General features: G+C 48.7%; 1 protein-coding gene across 1 annotated transcript; it reads left to right on the forward strand.

Annotated features, from left to right (window-relative positions):
- The first annotated feature begins 10,108 nt into the window (after nt 1–10,108).
- Nucleotides 10,109–18,618, forward strand: LOC144943293 (prostaglandin E2 receptor EP2 subtype-like). Its single transcript, XM_078870664.1, has 2 exons — nt 10,109–11,371; nt 17,758–18,618. The coding sequence occupies exons 1-2, from the start codon at nt 10,376–10,378 to the stop codon at nt 18,235–18,237; spliced, it is 1,476 nt and encodes a 491-aa protein (XP_078726790.1). The 5' UTR covers nt 10,109–10,375; the 3' UTR covers nt 18,238–18,618.
- Nucleotides 18,619–19,707: the final 1,089 nt, after the last annotated feature.

Raw genomic sequence — 19,707 nt, forward strand, 5'->3', positions numbered from 1 at the left:
CCTCATTAGATGTCTTCTCCGCTGGCTTTGGGGACGTTAGCCTTGGCTCGTTGTCTGATTGGCATTGCCACGCACGCTCGATACCTGCCAACAGCATTCCGCGGCTGAATTTGCACTCGAACGTATCAAATGGCAACGCCGTGCTTGCGATTTATAGCCTGTTTATGCAATGAGATAACTTGAAATATTTACGCAATAAAAACTCCATTACGGTTCTCCAGGACACATATACATTTTACTTACTAGTCCTGCCTTACACGTGTTCAGAAAATGTATACTTATTACTATTTAGAATGTTTTGACTGCGTGTGGTACGGGAGCAGATGCGCGGGACGAGAAGAGTGACCGCACCATTCCAAGACGGAGAGTCACCCTGCCAACGGAATCAAAATATGTATTCATACTGGAGGAATCCGATGAGCAGTGAAGCTTTCCCCCCCCCCTCCGCCCCCCACCCCCAACAAATGTCCAGCAGAGATTCGGCCAGCTGTGCCACTTTATGCAAGCAACGCCGTACGAGCGTGCTCACCCCACCAACAAAATATAAAAACGCAGGCTCGATTGACTTCGTCACGTGGCGTCGTACTCACCGCGAGGTTTAAGGAGTTCTTTTCTTCCTCCGGATTTATGGACGGGGAGGCTTCAACGGCCAAGAATCCGTCTCTCGCTCTCTCTCTCTCTTTCTCTGGCTACGTTTATTGATTTTATTTGTCTGAGCGCAAGGAGTTGCAGAGAAGAGGGGAGGGTCAAAAGGATTAAGTCTCAACAGCGCGAGACTGCCGTGGCGAGTAGTTGATGTAAACAGAAAGATCGCGGCCAACTTTTTGCATCGGCAACTGTGGTCCCACCGTTGGGTGCAATTTGTCTCCACCGACGCTGACAACATCTTTATGGTTCGCAGGAAATAAAAAAATTTTGAAGACAGGACTCGAACCGAAAGTGTGTGTTTGGTCATCTCTCCACGAGCCGCGTCCCATTATTTTGTCCAAACACTGGGTAATTGCACACAACGTGATTTTGTCTCAATCGAGGACGCATTAAACTGTTTGATGTTCGAAATTGGAATTCGGCGGGGCACTATTTGATCGCCTCCTCTTTTGTTTGGAGTGGCGATGAACAATCAGACAATGCAAGTAATGGCAGGCTTTGTGGGGTTGGAGAGGTGCTAGCTTGGGCACCGTGGAGAGAGGGCAAGTGCCTCTCACTTGTTTACGCTCTAATTAACTTGGGACACGCGATGGCCTCCGCGTGGTCAAAGGCACCCGTGCTACAGCTCTGGTAATTTCATGCGGTGTGAACCACGACAAAAAGGGGAGCATGAACAATCACCACGCGAAATACGGTCATCCTCGCAGCAGCGGCTTTTGGCTAACCATCTCTACAAAAGAAGGTCACCGTGTCGCGCGCTTTCAGATGCGGCCGTCTGGAACGCTCTTCCTTCTGATATTGGGAAGCCGCTGCAGCTATGTGCTTTTAAATATAGATTGAAAACTAATTTTTATAGAACTGCTGTTTTACTTTCCCCGCACCTTCGATAAGCGTGGTTGGCTACGTACGGTGCAAAAAGAAGTTCAACATACATACAAAACACGTCCCATTGCTTCACTATGGAGGCAAAGTGAATTGTTGGGAATTTGTATGTCCATCATCAGGAATTGAGCCCAGAGTTTCTTGGCATCCTCCTTCTACCAAACTCTCCCTCACTGCCTACCCATCCCAGCCCCGTACTTCACCAGCCTCATCAATGCCTCCGTTTCATGCTGCTCTGCTTCCTTATCTCTCAAGACCACAGCGGTCACTCCCATCCTGAAAATATCCACACTATACCCCAACATCCTGCAAATGCCCATCCTATGCCAAATCTCCCTTTCTTTGGAAAAGTCAAACAACAGCCTATCTTAAACCATCTTCCCAAATTCTTCTCCCTCCATGGTCTCCACAACTCAGTTGTCTGGTTTCTGTCAAAGCCATTCGTTTGAAACTGCTCTCTGCTACACGCGGGTAAACTATCTTCTCCAAACTATGGAACGCAGTGACTCCGAGTTCACTTCGACCCCTCTGCTGCTCTTGACATCACAGACCACTCCATAATCCTTGAGTGTCTCCAGAACTACGCTGGCATCTCAGGCGCACTTCTCTCCTGGTTCAGCTCTTACCTCTCGTAACATTTCATTTCTCTCGTACTTTCCGATTCACAGACTGTATTCCTCCAAGAGAGAACCCCCCCCCCCCTCCACACGATGGTGTCCCACAAGACCCTTTTGTCTCGCTCCGGTCCATTTGCCACGCTGTTTGGCACCATTTGGTGTGCGCGTCACATGCACGTGTGATTGCGAAGCGGCACAACAAACATCTGTCCACGCCGTCGAGGGCTGCGCTACACGGCAGCGATAACGTGGAATTGAAGGGTTGATTGACCTCGATGTCGCGGCAATCAAGTGGTTGAGTGATTTGGACAGTGACCCGTGATGGTAAGCGCAGAGGGAAGACAAAACTCCATCCTCAGCCTCCTGCTCTTCTCATTATACCCCCTACGCCTTGGCAAAGCCATCTCCAGTTGTGACGTCGACCATGATTTCGATGCTGATAACACCCACCGCTGCATTGGCTTCATGAAACCAACCTCAGTGGCTATTCCCATGTCCTGCCTCGATGTGGTCTCACATTGGATTGGTTCTCTAACTTCCACCAGATAAATGTTGCCAGTTCTCCGTATCAGCAAAACACGTCCACCCTTGGCAAACCCTGCAATTTGCGTGTGCACCTCTCAAATGTGTTACGTTGACAAAGGGCGTGTGAAACCTTGGGAGTTGTCATTTATCCGGAGCTCTAAATTTCTTCCCACATGTCTCAACTTATAATGGTAGGTTTTTACCCTTTTAACTGGTACAAAACTGACACCTTTATTCAAGGCATCATGTCTCAACTTATGAGTTCGCACTAATTGCACGCAAAGTGCTTGCCACAAATGAACCACAATATCTCGCTCATCTCGTCAAGGAACATAAACCATCACAGGAACTCCGGCCATCCCCACAGAGGCTTTTGGGCTGGCAGTCGAACAAAGAGGGTCACAGCGTCACACGCTTTCAGATGCGCTTCTTTTTAACACGTAGGCTTTCGCGACCAATATTGTTCATAATCAACGATTTTTGGGTTTAGATCGCGTTATTTATAAATGTGTCGTAACCCTCCACCACCCGACACGGCCAATCAGTAAAAAAAAGTGTCACGTTGACAAAAGACAAATAGTTCACTGCTTTAGCCCACCGGTGTGTTGAAGCGTGAAACCACAACATTTACAATTTGAGTACGACGTTTCGCTGGTAATTGCATCCAGCATCATCGGGCAATTCGCCAGAATGGTGAGGCTCTGCTGTGTCTCCCGTTCTTATATAGAGCAGCAGCAGGGTGACGTCATCATTAACTCATTAATTGGACAGACAGGGCGTAACGTTAGTGTAAGACTAAAAGAACACCAGAGAAATATTAAACTATCGCAAACACAACTGTCGGCAGTGGCAGAACATGCTTGTCAACAGGGACACTCAATTGATTTTGACAACGTTGAAGTGTTGTGTAAAACTAGTTACTACTGGCAAAGACTAATTAGAGAATCCATTGAGATTGAGAGAAACAGAAATAACTTTAATCGCTCAGACAGCTACAGGCTTAGTGCGGCCTGGAAGCGTATTATTAAATAAGATGCATTACAATTCCTTATAAGGGAAACAAGCACTAACTGATTATTAATGTAGCATAATCACAATAGAACACATTCCAAATGATTACTAATCTACAACTCGCATCGTAACAATAGCCTTATTACTAATCAAGTATATAATTACAATAACCCCCCCCCTCAAATCTTTGCACCTGATGAGTTAATGAGTTAATGATGACGTCACCCTGCTGCTGCTCTATATAAGAACGGGAGACACAGCAGAGCCTCACCATTCTGGCGAATTGCCCGATGATGCTGGATGCAATTACCAGCGAAACGTCGTACTCAAATTGTAAATGTTGTGGTTTCACGCTTCAACACACCGGTGGGCTAAAGCAGTGAACTATTTGTCTTTTGTCAACGTGACACTTTTTTTACTGATTGGCCGTGTCGGGTGGTGGAGGGTTACGACACATTTATAAATAACGCGATCTAAACCCAAAAATCGTTGATTATGAAAGATGCGCTTCTGCGGCCATCTGGGACGCTCTTCCTTCTAATATTAGGAAGCCACTGGGGCTGCGCGCTTTTAAATCATCTGGATTGAAAACTCATTTCGTGAGAACAGTTTTTTTTGTGTTCAATTTGCTGTCCTTCCCTCGCACCTCCGATTAGCACGGCTGGCTACGTACCGTGCGAACGGAATTCAACAGACACATCTCAACTCTGGAGGAGCTCCTACGTCCCTCTGCACAACATCTCCTGCATCCAACGTTGTTTCTTCTCCATCTAACCACTAAGATCTTCCACCATGCCATCGTCACAACCCGACTCGCCGAGCGCAACTCCCCAAAACCCCTCATCTCCCCACATTCCGCACCTCCAAACTAACAGATGGTTTCAAGCACCGCAGCCAAAATTCTCACCTGCATCCATAAACGAGACCGCATCAATTCAATACTCCAATCCCTCCACCGGCTCCCAATACAATCCCGGATCAATTTCAATATCGCACTCACAGTCTTCAAGAATCTCCATCAATTCCCCGCCCCCGCCCCCCCCACCCAGCTGCCTACATCTCCCCTGTCATCACCCTCCACTTCCCTCCACGTGTTCTTTGCTGCAGCAAGCTCGGCTTACCTGTCGAAGCCTCCAGTCGACCTTTGCTCAGCGGGAGCTTGCTCGCTATATTCTGCTGCAGCTTTTCTGAAGCTACCTTCCCGCAGCTGCCCGTGCTGTCGACTTCCTGCCACCCTCTTCAAGCCCCGGCCTCGTGATCTTTCCCTGCTCTCCTCTGCCCGTGATCGACTGCTTCTCTCGATAAAAAAAAAACACAGATGCCACACATCGTTCTGCACAGCATCTTGAGATGCAGTCGCGTTTATTGTACGAATTGACTTCGTTATTGTATTCCGCTGCCGAGCAGCGTTTCTTACACCTGTACACATGCTGCATGTAAACGTACGAGCACGTATTGTGTTGTTGAACGGAGCGAGCCTCGGGGTCTGTATATTGTCTGGCGCTGTAGCCACTCTGCCGGCTACATGTGGAAAACAAGAGGCTCCGAGGGCATTTCACAAAATTCAATTTCATACGGGAACATCTGTTCGAGAGCCATTTCAATTACCGTTATGAGGTGGCTGGCTGATTCAGAAGCTAGAGCAATGAGCTCGCAGCGTTGTGTACCTGGGTTCACATCTAGGCAGTGGCTTGTGATTAAACTTGGTTTCCAAGTGGAGTTCGTGTGATGTTCTCAAGGCGCGTATCAATAATTGCTCTGAGAATTAAATATGGGCTTGACCGTCATGCGAAGGGCATTATTGTAATCGGCAGCGCAGGTGGGAAGATACTGCCCTCTACTGTGTGTGGATCAGAATTCGCTTTGAGTGACCTTAGAGGTAGCTCTGTCACATCTGCTTGCGTGGGCCATTCGCCAACACAGGGGGTTTGCCCTGCTCTACAAGAGTTTCACATCTTTATTTCGTCTCACGCCGTGACACCTCTTGCATAAGTTGGATGCAAGTGAAGTGAACATGTAACAATACGAGCTCGCGATCCACTGATGGATGAGGCTCGCGGTGTTTATTTGACCAGTGTGTGCGAAGCTATTGAGTTAAGGGCGAGGAACGAGGCACGGGAGCGTAGAAGTACGGTACAACGGAGATTTTTTATCTTCCCGACTGCCCTCTGCTGGCCACCACGAAACAGAGCCCCACAGTCGCCCATAACAACCATCCGTGCACTTGGCGGGCACCCATCCAAGCAGAGCGTTAGGGGCCGTCCATAAATGACGTCACGCGATTTTGGACGATTTTTGACCCCCCCCCCCCGCTTCGTCACACGGCGTCAGAAAAAGTCAGACCCCCCCTCAAATATGACATCACAACGCTCTGCTTCCCCCCCCCAAAAAAAACATGCTTCAAATCGCTTTAAACTATTGTCATTGTAGTGCGTATTTAATGTGGCGCTGCACTCTGATGTAATATTTTTTTTTTCATTAAAAAGTCTATTTAATTAAGTAGAACGTGTTGTCTATATTTATTAAAAGTTGCGCATTTTTACGTGATGTCACATTCCCAACCCCCCCCCCCTCGTCACACATCGTCACAAATGTCTGACCCCCCCCCCCCCCCTAGGCGCATGACGTAACTTATGGACGGCCCCTTATCCGGGCTCAACCCTGCCTTAGCTACCTCGATCTTCACGTGTGACTCAGCTCCAACACGCGCTTGTGCTATTTACGCAATCTAAAAATAACGCGCGATCAGTCAACTTTCGAAAAATTAGGTTGTTATCGACCTGCAAAGTGTGTGTGTGGGGGGGGGGAAGGTGGAGGCGGTGACCGTATTGAGCACGCGGATCAATGGTCAAGGTGAAGGAAGGTGAGGGCCAGGCGGGGGTGGGGACAATACCGATTCAGATTCTAGATTTGAAGCTTTCGTGACTGCAAGGATTCATACTCTCAATTTTAATTTCATTTTTTACCGACGTGACTTTACCGAAAGAACTAAAAGCACCGATTCAGATGTCACTCGCCACCGATGTGAACCGTGGCCAGGAATCCAACTCACGTGGTCAAGTACGTAGAGCACGATGCTGCGTGGAAACGTCATGAGGATGCTGATGACCGTCTATGTGTGTCTACGTGTGTCTACGTGTCTCTGTGTGTGTGTGTGTCTCTGTGTGTGTACGTGTGTGTCTGTGTGTGTACGTGTGTCTGTGTACGTGTGTGTGTCTACGTGTGTGTGTCTGTGTGTGTGGACGTGTGTGTGTCTGTGTGTGTGTACGTGTGTGTGTCTGAGTGTGTGTACGTGTGGGGAGCGATAGTGCAGCGGTTAGCGCGATGCGCTATGAACCCGGCGACACGGGTTCGATTCCCGCTCACGGCCAACACCAGTGACGATTATCTAAACCGGTCCCGGACCTCTCCTAGGTCGACTCAGCCTCAAATGAGTACCTGGTGCGGTGTGTAACCATTGCCACCGGGGAGACAAAGGCGGTCGGGCGTGGTGCTGGCCACCCACCCCGTCGTGTATCCTTCCGGCCTTCATAGGTGCTCGCTAACAGCACTTGCCCCTACAGTCTGTTAAGGCTTTACGGGGGATTTTTGTCTTTGTGTACGTTGGACGTAGCTAATTGGAGGCTGCGGTGGAAGGACAACAACGCGAAACACGCAAAAAGCAGTTCTCAAGAATTGAGTTCTGAATTTAGATTTTAAAGTGGCATAGCTCCATTGACTTCCTAATATCGGAAGGAAAAGGGTAGAGCTAATGCACAGGCGTGTAGCAGAGCTTGTACAGCGTGGGGAAGATTGCATTTACACTCTCCCTAAACTCTCTCTATATATACATACAACTCGTATTGGGTTTTTTTCTGTGAGCATTATTCAACAATGCGTGTAACTAATGAGTAGTTCAAGCCACCGAATTGCATGCGGGGCCATGCGGAGCTGTGGATCAACGCAAATGACGAATTGGCAGTGGCTCGCCACTCCAAATATGTTTGACTCGAATGCAAGCTGCGTCGTCTGTGAAGCCGGGCACAGTCCGTGTATGCAAATGTGGCACAGCAAGAACCAAGGCACCTCCGATGAACAACGGTTGGCTACGTACGGCGCAGCATATGACCCTCCTGAAAAGGGGCCTTGAGACTCATTGGATCCTCTCGAGGGTAAACTGCGTCATATTTAATAACCAACATCGCTACGCAGTACGTATGTGTAAGCGCGTATCGTGCAATTGCCCAATATGCCAAAAAAAACTTCTCAAGGCAAGGGGGATCATTCCTGCAAAGCAGGAATATCGAGGTTCAGTGAAGCCACACATTGCGTGTGCCTCCATCTGAGCCGACTCGTTTGTATATTGTACGTGACGATCCATTTATAGATACCCCTGTTCCATTTATAGATGCCCCTGTGCTCTTAATTTATTCTCAACGGCTGATTGAATATTGTGAAGGCGGTGGCTACTTATATCACACGGGAGATTTGTTAAAATATTTAATGAGCGTACTGTTGAGATTGGCCAGAGACACGTTGAGGCTTTGAAATACACATTTGTATCACCAAGTAATGTATAGGTATCTATGTATCTATAAATAAATCATCGTCTGCTCAATGCCAGTCTTCAAATGCAAGTGATTATCAGTTGTGCAATCGATATAGAGGAAACCCACATTGTGTGCGTTTTACATTACGAGTTCGCACTTATTGCACGCAAAGTGCTTGCCACGAATGAACCAGACTGCCTTTCTGATCTCGCCAGGGAGCATAAGGCATCAGGGGAACTCCGGTCATCCTCGCAGCGGATTTTGACTGACCATCCAACAAAGACGGCCACTGCATCGCGTGTTTTTCTTTCACGCGCTTCTGCGGCCGTCTGGAACGCTCTTCCTTCCGATATTAGGAAGACACTGAACGCCATGCACTTTTAAAGCACCCACGACGAACTAATTCCTTTAGAACTGCTTTTTGTGTTTAGTTCGTTGTCCTTTCCGCAACCTCCGATGAGCACGGTTGGCTACGTACGGTGCGAAAGAAGTTCAAGATGCATAATACATAGGTATGTGATGCGATGACAGTTTATTTTTAAATACTCTTGTAGACAGGCGATGGTGGCTGAGTGGGGTAGAATCTGTTATTGTTTGGGCTAGAGAGGACTCAACCAGACCTCGCTGTGTACCCAAGAACCCCGTGCCCACTCCTGGCGGTTATTCCACTGTTGCGCGATTCGATCAGCTATTGATGTTTAACATTGTGGCGAATTTCACCATCACTATCATCATCACCACTGCACATTTCGTCATCTACAGTTTCTCTCTAACTTGTAGTGCCAATATGCTCAAGTAGTGGCCACATCGTTCTCTGTGAGGTCTTCCTCTCTTTCCAGTTCCTTCCATTTTTGCGAACAACACGCGTTTAATTCCCAGCTGTTGTCCATTCTACATATGCGTGGCGAATGTAGCCGCCTCTAACGGCTGTCAGGGGTCCACATGTACCCATTATATAGAGCAAATATCAAGAGAAAAATAAAGTCCATTATTTTGTTTGCCGGCCACGGCTACCATCAGTGGCCCAGTGATACCTAAACAGGTCCGAGGCGTCCCCTCCAACCAACAACGCACAGCGCCCAGAGTGGTGAAGTATGATCGAAACAACCCCACCAACTACCGACCCGGCGTGTAGGGGAATAAGCATCCATCCAGCTGTGGACATGTTGACACAAGTGTTCGACTTCCATCCTAAAACAAGTCTAAATAAACAAAAACACAATCCTTGCAACGATCAGCTTACACACCTTCACACCAGCAAACACAACAGCGCATATTCGCTCGCTTCTATATTTATCGTAAACCCGCGTGGCAACGATACGTCACTGTGTAATAATGACTTCAATTATTGCGTGTTCTGCGCCGTGCGCCGTTGCCGATGTTCATTGCGCAGTTGCCCCATAGGCACACAGGTGACGATGCTATTTTAATGACAGTCACACGTGCGTGCGTGTGTGGGTGAACTCGGCGGAGAAGTGCCAAGTTGTCTTAGAAACACGACTCACACGGACAACACACAGACAGACACCGCGAAAGCACTGACGGAGGTTACTTATGACGCCCGGAGGCAATGAACAACATCTCAAAATCCAGTTGTTCTTCTTTACTTTGGGCGGCGGCTTCTTTCCAACTTCTCTTCCCCCCCCCCGTCTTCCTCTCTCGCCGTGCCCTACTCCCTCCTTTGGTCCTGCCTTGCTCTCGAGTATCCGCGTCACATTGAGCAACGCGTGGGTGTGTGGGTGTGTTAATGGGAGGAGTAGGTGGCTAGGAGGGGGGGGGGCCTTAGGGTGTATAGGCAGTGAGCTGCACAACGACGGACACTTTTATTTGACAGGCACGTAACTTTTTTTGGTCGCTCTTACTCACACTGACGACGCCGGGAACCGTGGGGGGAGGCACATCGAGTCCTGGACGCTGGAACTTCTTCCACGGGTTTCTAAATTGCACGCGCGAGAAACACAAACACAACGCACGCTCAGAAGACACTTGAAACAAACACACAACGCACGCTCAGAGACACGCGCCTTTTCTCGGCGCGGCGCTTGTGATAGACGGACAGAGCGACAAGACAGAGCGAGCCACAAGAAGAATGCCCGCACAGCGCAACAACAATGCACACGCCCGGCACGGCTGAGCTGCGCACGCAGCAGCGGTGCCTCCTCCATGGCCCTGTCCGCGGAGATGAACGGCATCACCGCCACCAGCACCACCACCACCACCACCGGCAGCAGCACCACCACCACCACGGCGGCCGCGACATCGAACGCGAGCTCGTGCGACGCGGTCCCAGAGGTGGCAGCCGCCCTCCCCGCCGCCCTCATGTTCGCCGTCGGCGTGCTGGGCAACGCGCTGGCGGTCACCATCCTGGCGTGCTCGCGCCGCGACAGCAAGCAGACCGTCTTCTTCGCGCTCGTGTGCGCGCTCACGGTCACGGACCTGCTGAGCACCTGCCTCTCCAGCCCGCTCGTGTTGGCCGCGTACGGCGCGCAGAAGACCATCGAGCAGCTGGGCGGCAACCCGCTCTGCGTCTACTTCACCTTTTGCATGCTCTTCTTCGGCTTCGCCACCATGGGCATCCTGTGCACCATGGCCGTGGAGCGCTGGCTGTCCATCGCGCACCCGTACGTCTACCAGAGGCGCGTGAGCCAGACGTGGGCGCGAGTCGCGCTCGCGATCGTGCTCGTGGCGAGCGCGGCGCTGTCCGCGCTGCCGCTGGCCGCCGGGGTGGTGCGCGCGCGCATGTACCGGCCGTGCACGTGGTGCTACGTGGACGCGAGGCTCGAGCGCGCCTACGGCTTTGTCTACGCCGCGGCCACGTCGCTACTCATCGGCGCCGTGGTGGCGTGCAACGTGGGCGCGGGGGTCGCGCTCTTTCGCATGAGGAGGAGGCTCACGCTGCGGGACGCGGTGCCAAACTCCCGGCGCGTCTCGGCGCGAGTTTCGGCGCCGCTTGCCGCTCTTCCACCGCCGCTTGCTCCTCCTCTGCCGTCGTCGTCGTCGTCCCAGCCGGGTCGAGACAGTCCCCTCGCCTCGCTCCGCAGGAAGATCTCCGTGCAGAGGTTGCAGCGCATCCACAGGCCGCGCGGAGTGGAGGTGGACAACCTGGTGCTGCTGGTGTTCATGACCATCATCTTTCTCGTGTGCTCGCTGCCTCTAACCGTACGTATACGAATGGCACTGGAGATGACCGATTTTTGTTTCAGCCAGGAACAACAACAAAAACATTATTGGTCCCTAACGCATTCCTGTTTTGCAGGATTGGTCCCTAACGCATTGAGAAGTTTTTGTTTGGCATGTTGGGCTAATTGCACGACAAGTGTTTACACATATGTACTGCGTAGCGATGTTGGTTATTTTAAAGAACAATTCAGTTTACCATTCAGAGTATCCAATGAGTCTCAAGGCCCATTTTCAGGAGGGTCCTATGTTTGTGTGCTGAACTAATTTCGCACCGCACGTAGCCAACTGTGCTCATCCGATGTGCGGGGGAAGGACAACAGACTAAACACAAAAGCTGTTTAAATAAATGAGTTTTCAATCGAGATTTAAAAGTGCATTGCTCCAGTGGCTTCCTAATATCGGAAGGAATCTTTGGCCAATTTTGGATGTTGGGGACAATTTCACGGAGAGTGTTAAATATACTTTGTAACATCTTTGTTTCGAGTAAGCAACGCACTTTGTTTACCCGTGAAAGTCTTCGTGAGTCTTAAGACGCCATTTTCACGGGAGTCCTGCATTGGGGACGTTTGGCGTATTTGAGAAGTTAGGACAATGGCATCGGATCGTGGTTAACGCATTTACAACTCCATCACTACATGCACGATACAGGGCTACATGAAAGCTCGTCTCAAAATACGATATACAATTGGCGACGTATTGGGCAATGGCATGAAGAAGGGGCATTACCCGAAACATCGTTTATCATATTTGTATCTTTATAGGCCGATGTTATTGACACATTTTTGGAGTTTTTTTCAAATGAATAATTGTGCTTTTATCTCCACTGCCAACGCAGCGTCACCAAATTATTTCTCCAAAAGTAGGGACCATTAATGTTTCAACTTTCTGACCGCATTTCGCTTGGGGCCTTTTGCGGTGTGAATTTCGCCACGTTTTTCACAACGGAAACCGATCAATCTTGTACACCTAACGAAGTTCCAGTTGCTCGAAAAGTGCAACTCACCGTGCATTCGTTGAACGTGGTCGGGGGAGGTTTTTTTCCCCTTTCTTTCTCCCGAGGACAAAACGATGCTGCCACCCGGGGCACGCGGAGGTGGAGTGAGGGGCGCAGTGGCTTGGCTCTCCAACACACCGGTGGTGCTGGAGATCCACTGCACCGCTGTGCTAGTGACGAATTGGCACGTTCTGTTTACGTGACAACCCTTACTAGATTTGAAGCTTTCGTGACTGCAAGGATTCATACTCTTAGATTTTTCGGTAAAGTCACGTAGGTAAAAAAATGAAATTGGCTGTGACTGTCCCACCTGATGATGGAGACTTGTATTGCCTCCGAAACGTCGTGTTTTTTTTTATTAATTAAAATTTCATTTTTTACCTACGTGACTTTACCGAAAAACTAAGAGTATGAACCCTTACTAGTTGGCTGTGTCGGGTGGTGGCGGGTTTTAACGACACATTTATATATTTACGTCATCTCACCCCCAAAAAAACCTCTATTTGGGGCGTAGTGGTTAGCTAACTGGCGCTAATACGCGGGTCAATTGGAGCCATTCGTTCAGCAAGCAACACCGACCAGCGTTGTAAAGTATGGCCAAATAAGCCCGATGACTGACACACGTATCGTTTCTTTGGGACCATGCATAATCCCATCACGTAAAGTCATCTCTGCCACCAATATACAGTAACTCAAATAGTGGTATTGTGCACATGCCTACCTCGCAAATATTGCCATCAGTTCAATTACGCAAAGAGTGGGCATTTGCGACAAACGGCACAGTTCTGCATTTCACGATGCTGGAATGGTCAGCACGCTGGACCTGAAATCCACAGGTAATCGGTTCGATTGCCCGGCATGGCAAGATGAAACAATGCACACACCCCTCCCCCATCCACCCAGTAGTGTAAATGTATCGGCAAATCACGTGTAGTGGGGTAAAATGTGGGTACACCTACCTCTTACAAGATATTTAGGCAGCGTGGCAGCATAGGCGCAAATATTATGATAAGAGTATCATCTCGTAGGTCTCTCTACAACTCCTTAGAGGACATCCTTCCAGTGGCGTGATCACTGTAATTTGACCGTTGCAACTTATATCCCAGTGGAGTGGTGGTGCAGTGGTTATCGGACTGGCCTAATGGCCTAGCCCAGTGAGTACGATGCCCGACTGAGTGGCTGATGATTTCTGAGCTGGTCCTGAGCTCCGCTCCATTCTCGTTCACCAAATCCCGTGAGACAACAGCAGTGGATCGACGAAGGGCTGCAAATATACTATTGCTATTACATTGCACAGTCTGGGTTAGAGTCCAGAAAAATTATGGTCACATCGGAAGAGAAAAAAACGTGCCTCGCTATTTGAACTTGTTGATTGCAAGGTTTTAAAAAAAAAAACACGCGCTTTTTTATTTTTTCGGTCTACAACATTTTTGCGTAGTTCATAATAATAGTACGATAGTTGTCGATTATATAACAACGCACAGATACCAATAGATACATGCGATGAAACGATTCACTTAATGAAGTCTTAGTATTATTTTTTAATTATAATAGCGAGCTGGATGACTGACATGTGAGTACGTAGGTGTCAGGGTATTAAAGCAATCGCGTGAATATCAATTGGGTTTAGGCAATTATAATATAATTCCATAACCTGTTGACCAACCATTATGATATACAAAGATGATTGCCACCGATGTAAAAACATTCTAATGTTTTAGTAGGGCTAGAAAGCTCAAAGGTGGCATACAGTGACGCCCATGCTTATTTAATATGAATAATTTACATCCTTTTATACATCCACTACTGGATGAAGACCTCCGCATGGCACAGCGTTTTCTGACCATACTTCACCACGCTGGTCAGTGGGTGGGGGCGTGGGTGACTGCACATGGTTCGGAGATCCTCCTCCTTCGTCTGTGTTAATTACGGTGTTAATTACGGTGTTAATTACGGTGTTAATTACGGTGTTAATTACGGTGGCCTGGATTCAAACTCGGGTGGCGGGTCTCACAGTACGGTGATTCCTTCCTGGGAAAACACGAGTTTCTGAACATGCATGCCCGAAAAATAATCACGTGGAGCTTTACCGATTTCACTCATAGTCCAGGGGCAGCCCGATGTCCTCAACTATCCGAAGTCTTAACACACAATCCAAATATTTGGTTGATCCGAGGAAATCTAACCGAGCAATTATCATTCCGTGGCGAGTGGCAGTAAAGCAAATTCTGTTTAAAGCGCGTTGACGCATTTGCACACTGTTTACAGTTCCCGCACTCGCCGTGTGTCTGCACGGCATCTGTCATGTGTCAGCGACATTCATGTATGCCACTGCACGGTACAGACTGCAGGCATGCGGCGTTGAACTTTCCGCCGGCTTTCTGGCAAGTGCATACTTGAGTTTATCAGCACCTGCGGCTGTGCCTCCTTTTAGTTTTGGCCGCAAACACGAGCGTAGCCCTGGCTACCGCTCCTCTGCCCTTGTGTCTGGGACACATTTCAGATTTCGAGACGTCAACGACAGCGGTGGCCGAATTCCAGCGAACTCCACCGGACCGCCCTTGTGGCTTTTTGCCGCCTGTTGCTGGAGTCTAACCGCGGGTCTTATGTACCGACCGGCGAAGGAATGAGGTTTTGGAACTGGAGGAACGATGTTTAGAAGATGGAGAAACGGGATAAGGAGTTGGAGGAAAATTATTAAATGAACACTTTGCAGATTCGGAAGAGTTGGGTGTTTCGTGCAGTCAGCTTGTGTTCAAATAGATTCATTTCTTGGAAATGTTAACTGAGAATGTTTTTGATAATTGCTCTGTGCAATTAATCGTGTACTACTGTATGTGATATCTGTTATAAAGGTTATTTGCTTATGTTGTGTTTGGTTTTCTATTATCGGAATTTGTTAATGATGCGGTTAACTTATTTTGCCCGTTGTGTTATTCTTTTCCTCTTGTATTTAAACTTTTTAAACGGGGCCTCCCTCCATTGTGCAATGCAGACGGCCGTTAGACCCCCCCCCCCGCCCCGTACCAGCTGTGCGTGCAAATATCATTACAGATAATACTTTTTGACCATCACAAACTCTGTGTAAGTTTGCCTTAGAAGATATGAAACTGGGCCTTTTCCAAAAAGATACGGGACGGATAATGCTTTTGGTGTGTCTTTCGTGTCATTTATTTACCCAGCAGAGTATTGCAGACGTCTTCTTGGTTCTTTAGGTAAAGTCACGTAGAAGGAAAATAATAAAATAATAAAATTTAAACATAATCAAATAATTATCACGACGTTTCGGCCACAACGCAAGCAGCCGAAACGTCGTGAGAATTATTTTATTATGTTTTATTTGTATTATTTTATTATTTCCCTTCTACGTGACTTTACCGAATGAACCAAGAAGATGAATCCCTGCAGTCACGATAGCTTTAAATCGAAATTTATTGCAGACGTCTCTGGATAATGCTATCATATTCATTGCACTGGCTATAATCATCACTTGATCTTGGACTTGGACTACATCACGCCCGGAAGGGTGATGCCGGCAATTATACCCCATTAGGGGCCATGCATGATCAACATCAAGATTGTTATTAGTATTAGCAATTATAATGACAGCCTTTTGTTCAGATACCGGCGCTCTTTGGCTAAAGAATAATAGGCAAAAAGTGTTGCGTAGCTTTTTGTTTTCTCCAAAATAAACCAAACTTTTATACGAGTTTGTCGCGGCTCACGTCGAGTTCAATTGATTTGTTTGTTCTTTGAATTCAATAGATTTCCACCTTGGCCAACACAAGCTCCATTACTGTTGACACTTTGTTAAGAGCTACCGGTAACTTTTGTCTCTAAAGGCAATTGCAATTTCGGGGGGAGTAGCGCCCTGCGCTTATGAGCCCGGTAAACCTGAGTTCGATTCCCAACCGTGGCTAACATTAGTGGCGTCGCCATCTTCTCTCCCCTTCACCAACTTGCACTTGGCAGTCGTTGACGCCGTGGTGGCACGATGTTTTCCCGCGGTGGTGTGGATTTTTCTCCGGGTCCTCCGGTGTTTCCCTCCGCTACTTAGATGACGTGGCTGCTCTAGAGTTCCACACGATGAGCCGACTTCGTTGAGCTATCATTTGTGGCCAGTGGGCATTAGCTGGTAAAATAGGAAAAATAGTTTAGTTTAGTTTTAGTTTAAAGTATGGTTAAACAACCTCCATGACCAAACGAGCGTGGGAAAGTTTTGTTTCAGCAAGGGATTGACGCTATTATTATGTTTTAACTTAGGACCTTAACACGAGCTTTGAGACTATGAGGCTGTTGTGGTTGGCGTGGCTCTAACGATATTTTTTCTCATGGATTCCCACTCTCAGGTAGGATGAATAATGCTTAACATATGGTCGCAGTTTCATGAGTCCCCCTCTAACACGTGTTTATAACCGTGCCTTTGTATGTTTGTTTTGCTTCTACAACAATTTGGCAGATTGTGTAAATTCACACAATTTTTATGTCCAGCCACAGGACCTATTTTCGCGTGCGTTGGCATGAGTGTAATGGGATTTAATAGGCCATTTAATTGTGCATATCTCATCATTTGTATGATGGGTCCTACGGATTTGCTGGCCGTTTGTGTGAAATGTGTTTTCGCTTATTTAAAAAAAGTACACATATTTAGATTTCACAGTTCCCAAAGCGATGTATTTAATGAAATGCAGATCTCGTTTTATTTTATTCGTGTTCTCGTGATAATCTAGGATTTAACGACCGTAGCATAAACTCATAGAACCAAACCATTACACGCTATATACAAAACAATTATAGTGAGATGTGAGAGAATCCAAAATGCAGTGGATGAATAAAACACTAATAAATGCACAGCGCCTTTTGTCAATGGATGAAGGCCCTCCTACACTCTGTTTATCATCAGGGTTTTGGGTCATACTTGCTACGTTGGTCAAATAAGGTTTGTAAAGGGACTGGCCAGAACAAATTCAGATGCTTACTCAGGAAGCCAGCGCTACACCCCATTCGTATAAATATGAAGCTACTTAGGTGGGCAGCACCTGAGTGGTACCTCTACGCTTCCACGTCTATGCTCCCCGCCTTCAACAGCCAGCATCAGCCAGCGTGTGAAGTTCGGCCAAAGAACAACCACGACCCACGCGGCGTGGGGAGGCCATCACACAGCAGTGGGACAACAAAGGGCTACACACACGTGCAGAGTAATGTCAAGCGATGCGGTATGTCTGGCTTACTAAGAAGACCCTGCGGCAGGCTTGTTCTCAAACGTTACCAGAAGCGACCATGTCGCAAGCAGCAGCAGGTGATTCGTGAACCCCATCGAGATGCTGTTCTCTCTCTTCCCCCCACCCTCCCTTGCCTCCTCCGCACGAAGGTCTCTACTCTAATCAATGCCATCTGGCCCACGAACACTGAATTCAAGCGCGACCTGGCCGGCCTACGCTTCGCCTCCTTCAACCCCATCCTCGACCCGTGGATCTTCATCATTGTGCGTCGCTCCGTGCTCGAGCGACTCCTCTCGGTGCCCGCGCGTCTCCGCGCCGCGCTTCTCCCCCAACGTGCCGGCGGCGACTCGCGCGGCTCCGGTTTGCTGCGCCACCTGGGCAAGGGCAAGGGCAAGGGCGGTGGTGGATCTTCCGAGTCCGCCTCGCTCTCCTCCTTCCAGCTCGCGCAGCTCATCCGCTCCGCCGACGCGTCGCCCATGATGGCGGGACGGCTGGCCGAGATCCTCGGCCGTGGCGTCGAGCCCAGTGCTCTGGACTCTGTGCGCAGTTCCCTGGACCTGGAGTTGCCGGACGGGAAGTTTAGCGAACTGTTGTCGTTGTCTCGGAGTCGACGAGAGGCAGAGACGTGACGGGTAAGGACGGCAAAAGATGTATAGCAACAACAAGTGTAAGCACTTGCTCCCGCCACTGCCGGAGGAAGTGTCTCCACTGGAGGGAGCTGAAGAGAGCCCCTCTGGAGGGTATTTTGGCCTTTGCAAGACGTGAGATCACTCGCACTGTATTCCACCAAACGCGGCATTGCTGGTCGACTGTGGTGAACTCGTTTAGACGGACAGAGGTGGAGCCACAGATCGAACTCGACTGGTGACCTCTGAAATACAGGCCCAAGTAATGCCAGTGCTTGAAGTCTCACCGAAGACAGGAGTAGGCCTCTCCCTGGCAGCCTCGGCCACAGTGAGAGATACACTGGTGACTCGTGTGGCGTCGCTGACCCGGACAGATCCAGCTGAAATTAGGCCCTGGGTTATGCTACCTGATACAGTGCACTGCCCTTATTTATAGATATATTTCACCGTGTGACACTTTTGCAATCAAGAGAAGGTATTCGGCACGAGCAGGACGTGTTTAATCTGTTTGGAGTGGTGAACACTGAAATATGTAAATATGTAAACTGATTTGAACTAAGAAAACATTTACCAAAAAAAATGCACTTTAATGCTTGCATGCACGTACCTACACACGCACGTACATGCAGCGCTACGAGTGTCCTTCGCAGCGAGCGTGATTATTCCACACGGACTTTGCGTCAGGACAATCCCCACACCATTACCGCCATTACCACTGTCACGGACTTTGTCACCACTTGACGGCGTTGTCATCAATCATCGTTCGAGCTGGCTCGTAGAAAATGAACGTGAATATGGAGCCTGCAGTTAGTCTCGCGACTTAGCGGGCGGAGTTTGTTGCGTGCACATCAATGAACGCGCAGTGACAGACGATGCCATCAGTGCCCGCAGATGTTTGGCGTGTGCATCGACACGCGTTATTGCGCTCACATTGGCGCCCGTGTTCTGCGCTAAATTGCGCACACGATATGAATTGCTCGTCGCCCATATGGATTCGGAGACAATGCCTGCAATATTGATGGGTTCTTGGCTCCATAGTGACTGCTGTTCGGCTGGCTTGTGTACACATGTGGCGATAAGGGTTTCCAGAGCGCATCGCTATCCTTCCACGTCTGGTGCCAAAGCAACTGCAGACACTCCAACGAGAGACAGGCGTTACGTTTGTGGCATGCGTGTGCCTTTCCAGGAGACCAGACGCTGTCGTGTCACCGACGCTGTGGTATACTGCTCCACGTGTGTGGTCAATCCTGTAGTTTACACTTTGAAGCCACCACTAATCCCTAAGGTGTTCCCGAGCCTGTTATGATGAACGTGCAGCCACTTTTATTGAGTTACTTTATTTTATCTTCTCCAAAAGGAAGACTAACAAAGTTTGGATTTTGTGTCATTACAACTTATGCCCCTCCCGCCCTCGCCCTTAAACCTGCACACACAGATCAGTAGTCACGGTGCCCCGAGCTAGGATGCCGCTTG

The sequence above is a fragment of the Lampetra fluviatilis genome, chromosome 30, assembly GCF_964198595.1.
Source record: "Lampetra fluviatilis chromosome 30, kcLamFluv1.1, whole genome shotgun sequence".
NCBI lineage: Eukaryota > Metazoa > Chordata > Hyperoartia > Petromyzontiformes > Petromyzontidae > Lampetra > Lampetra fluviatilis.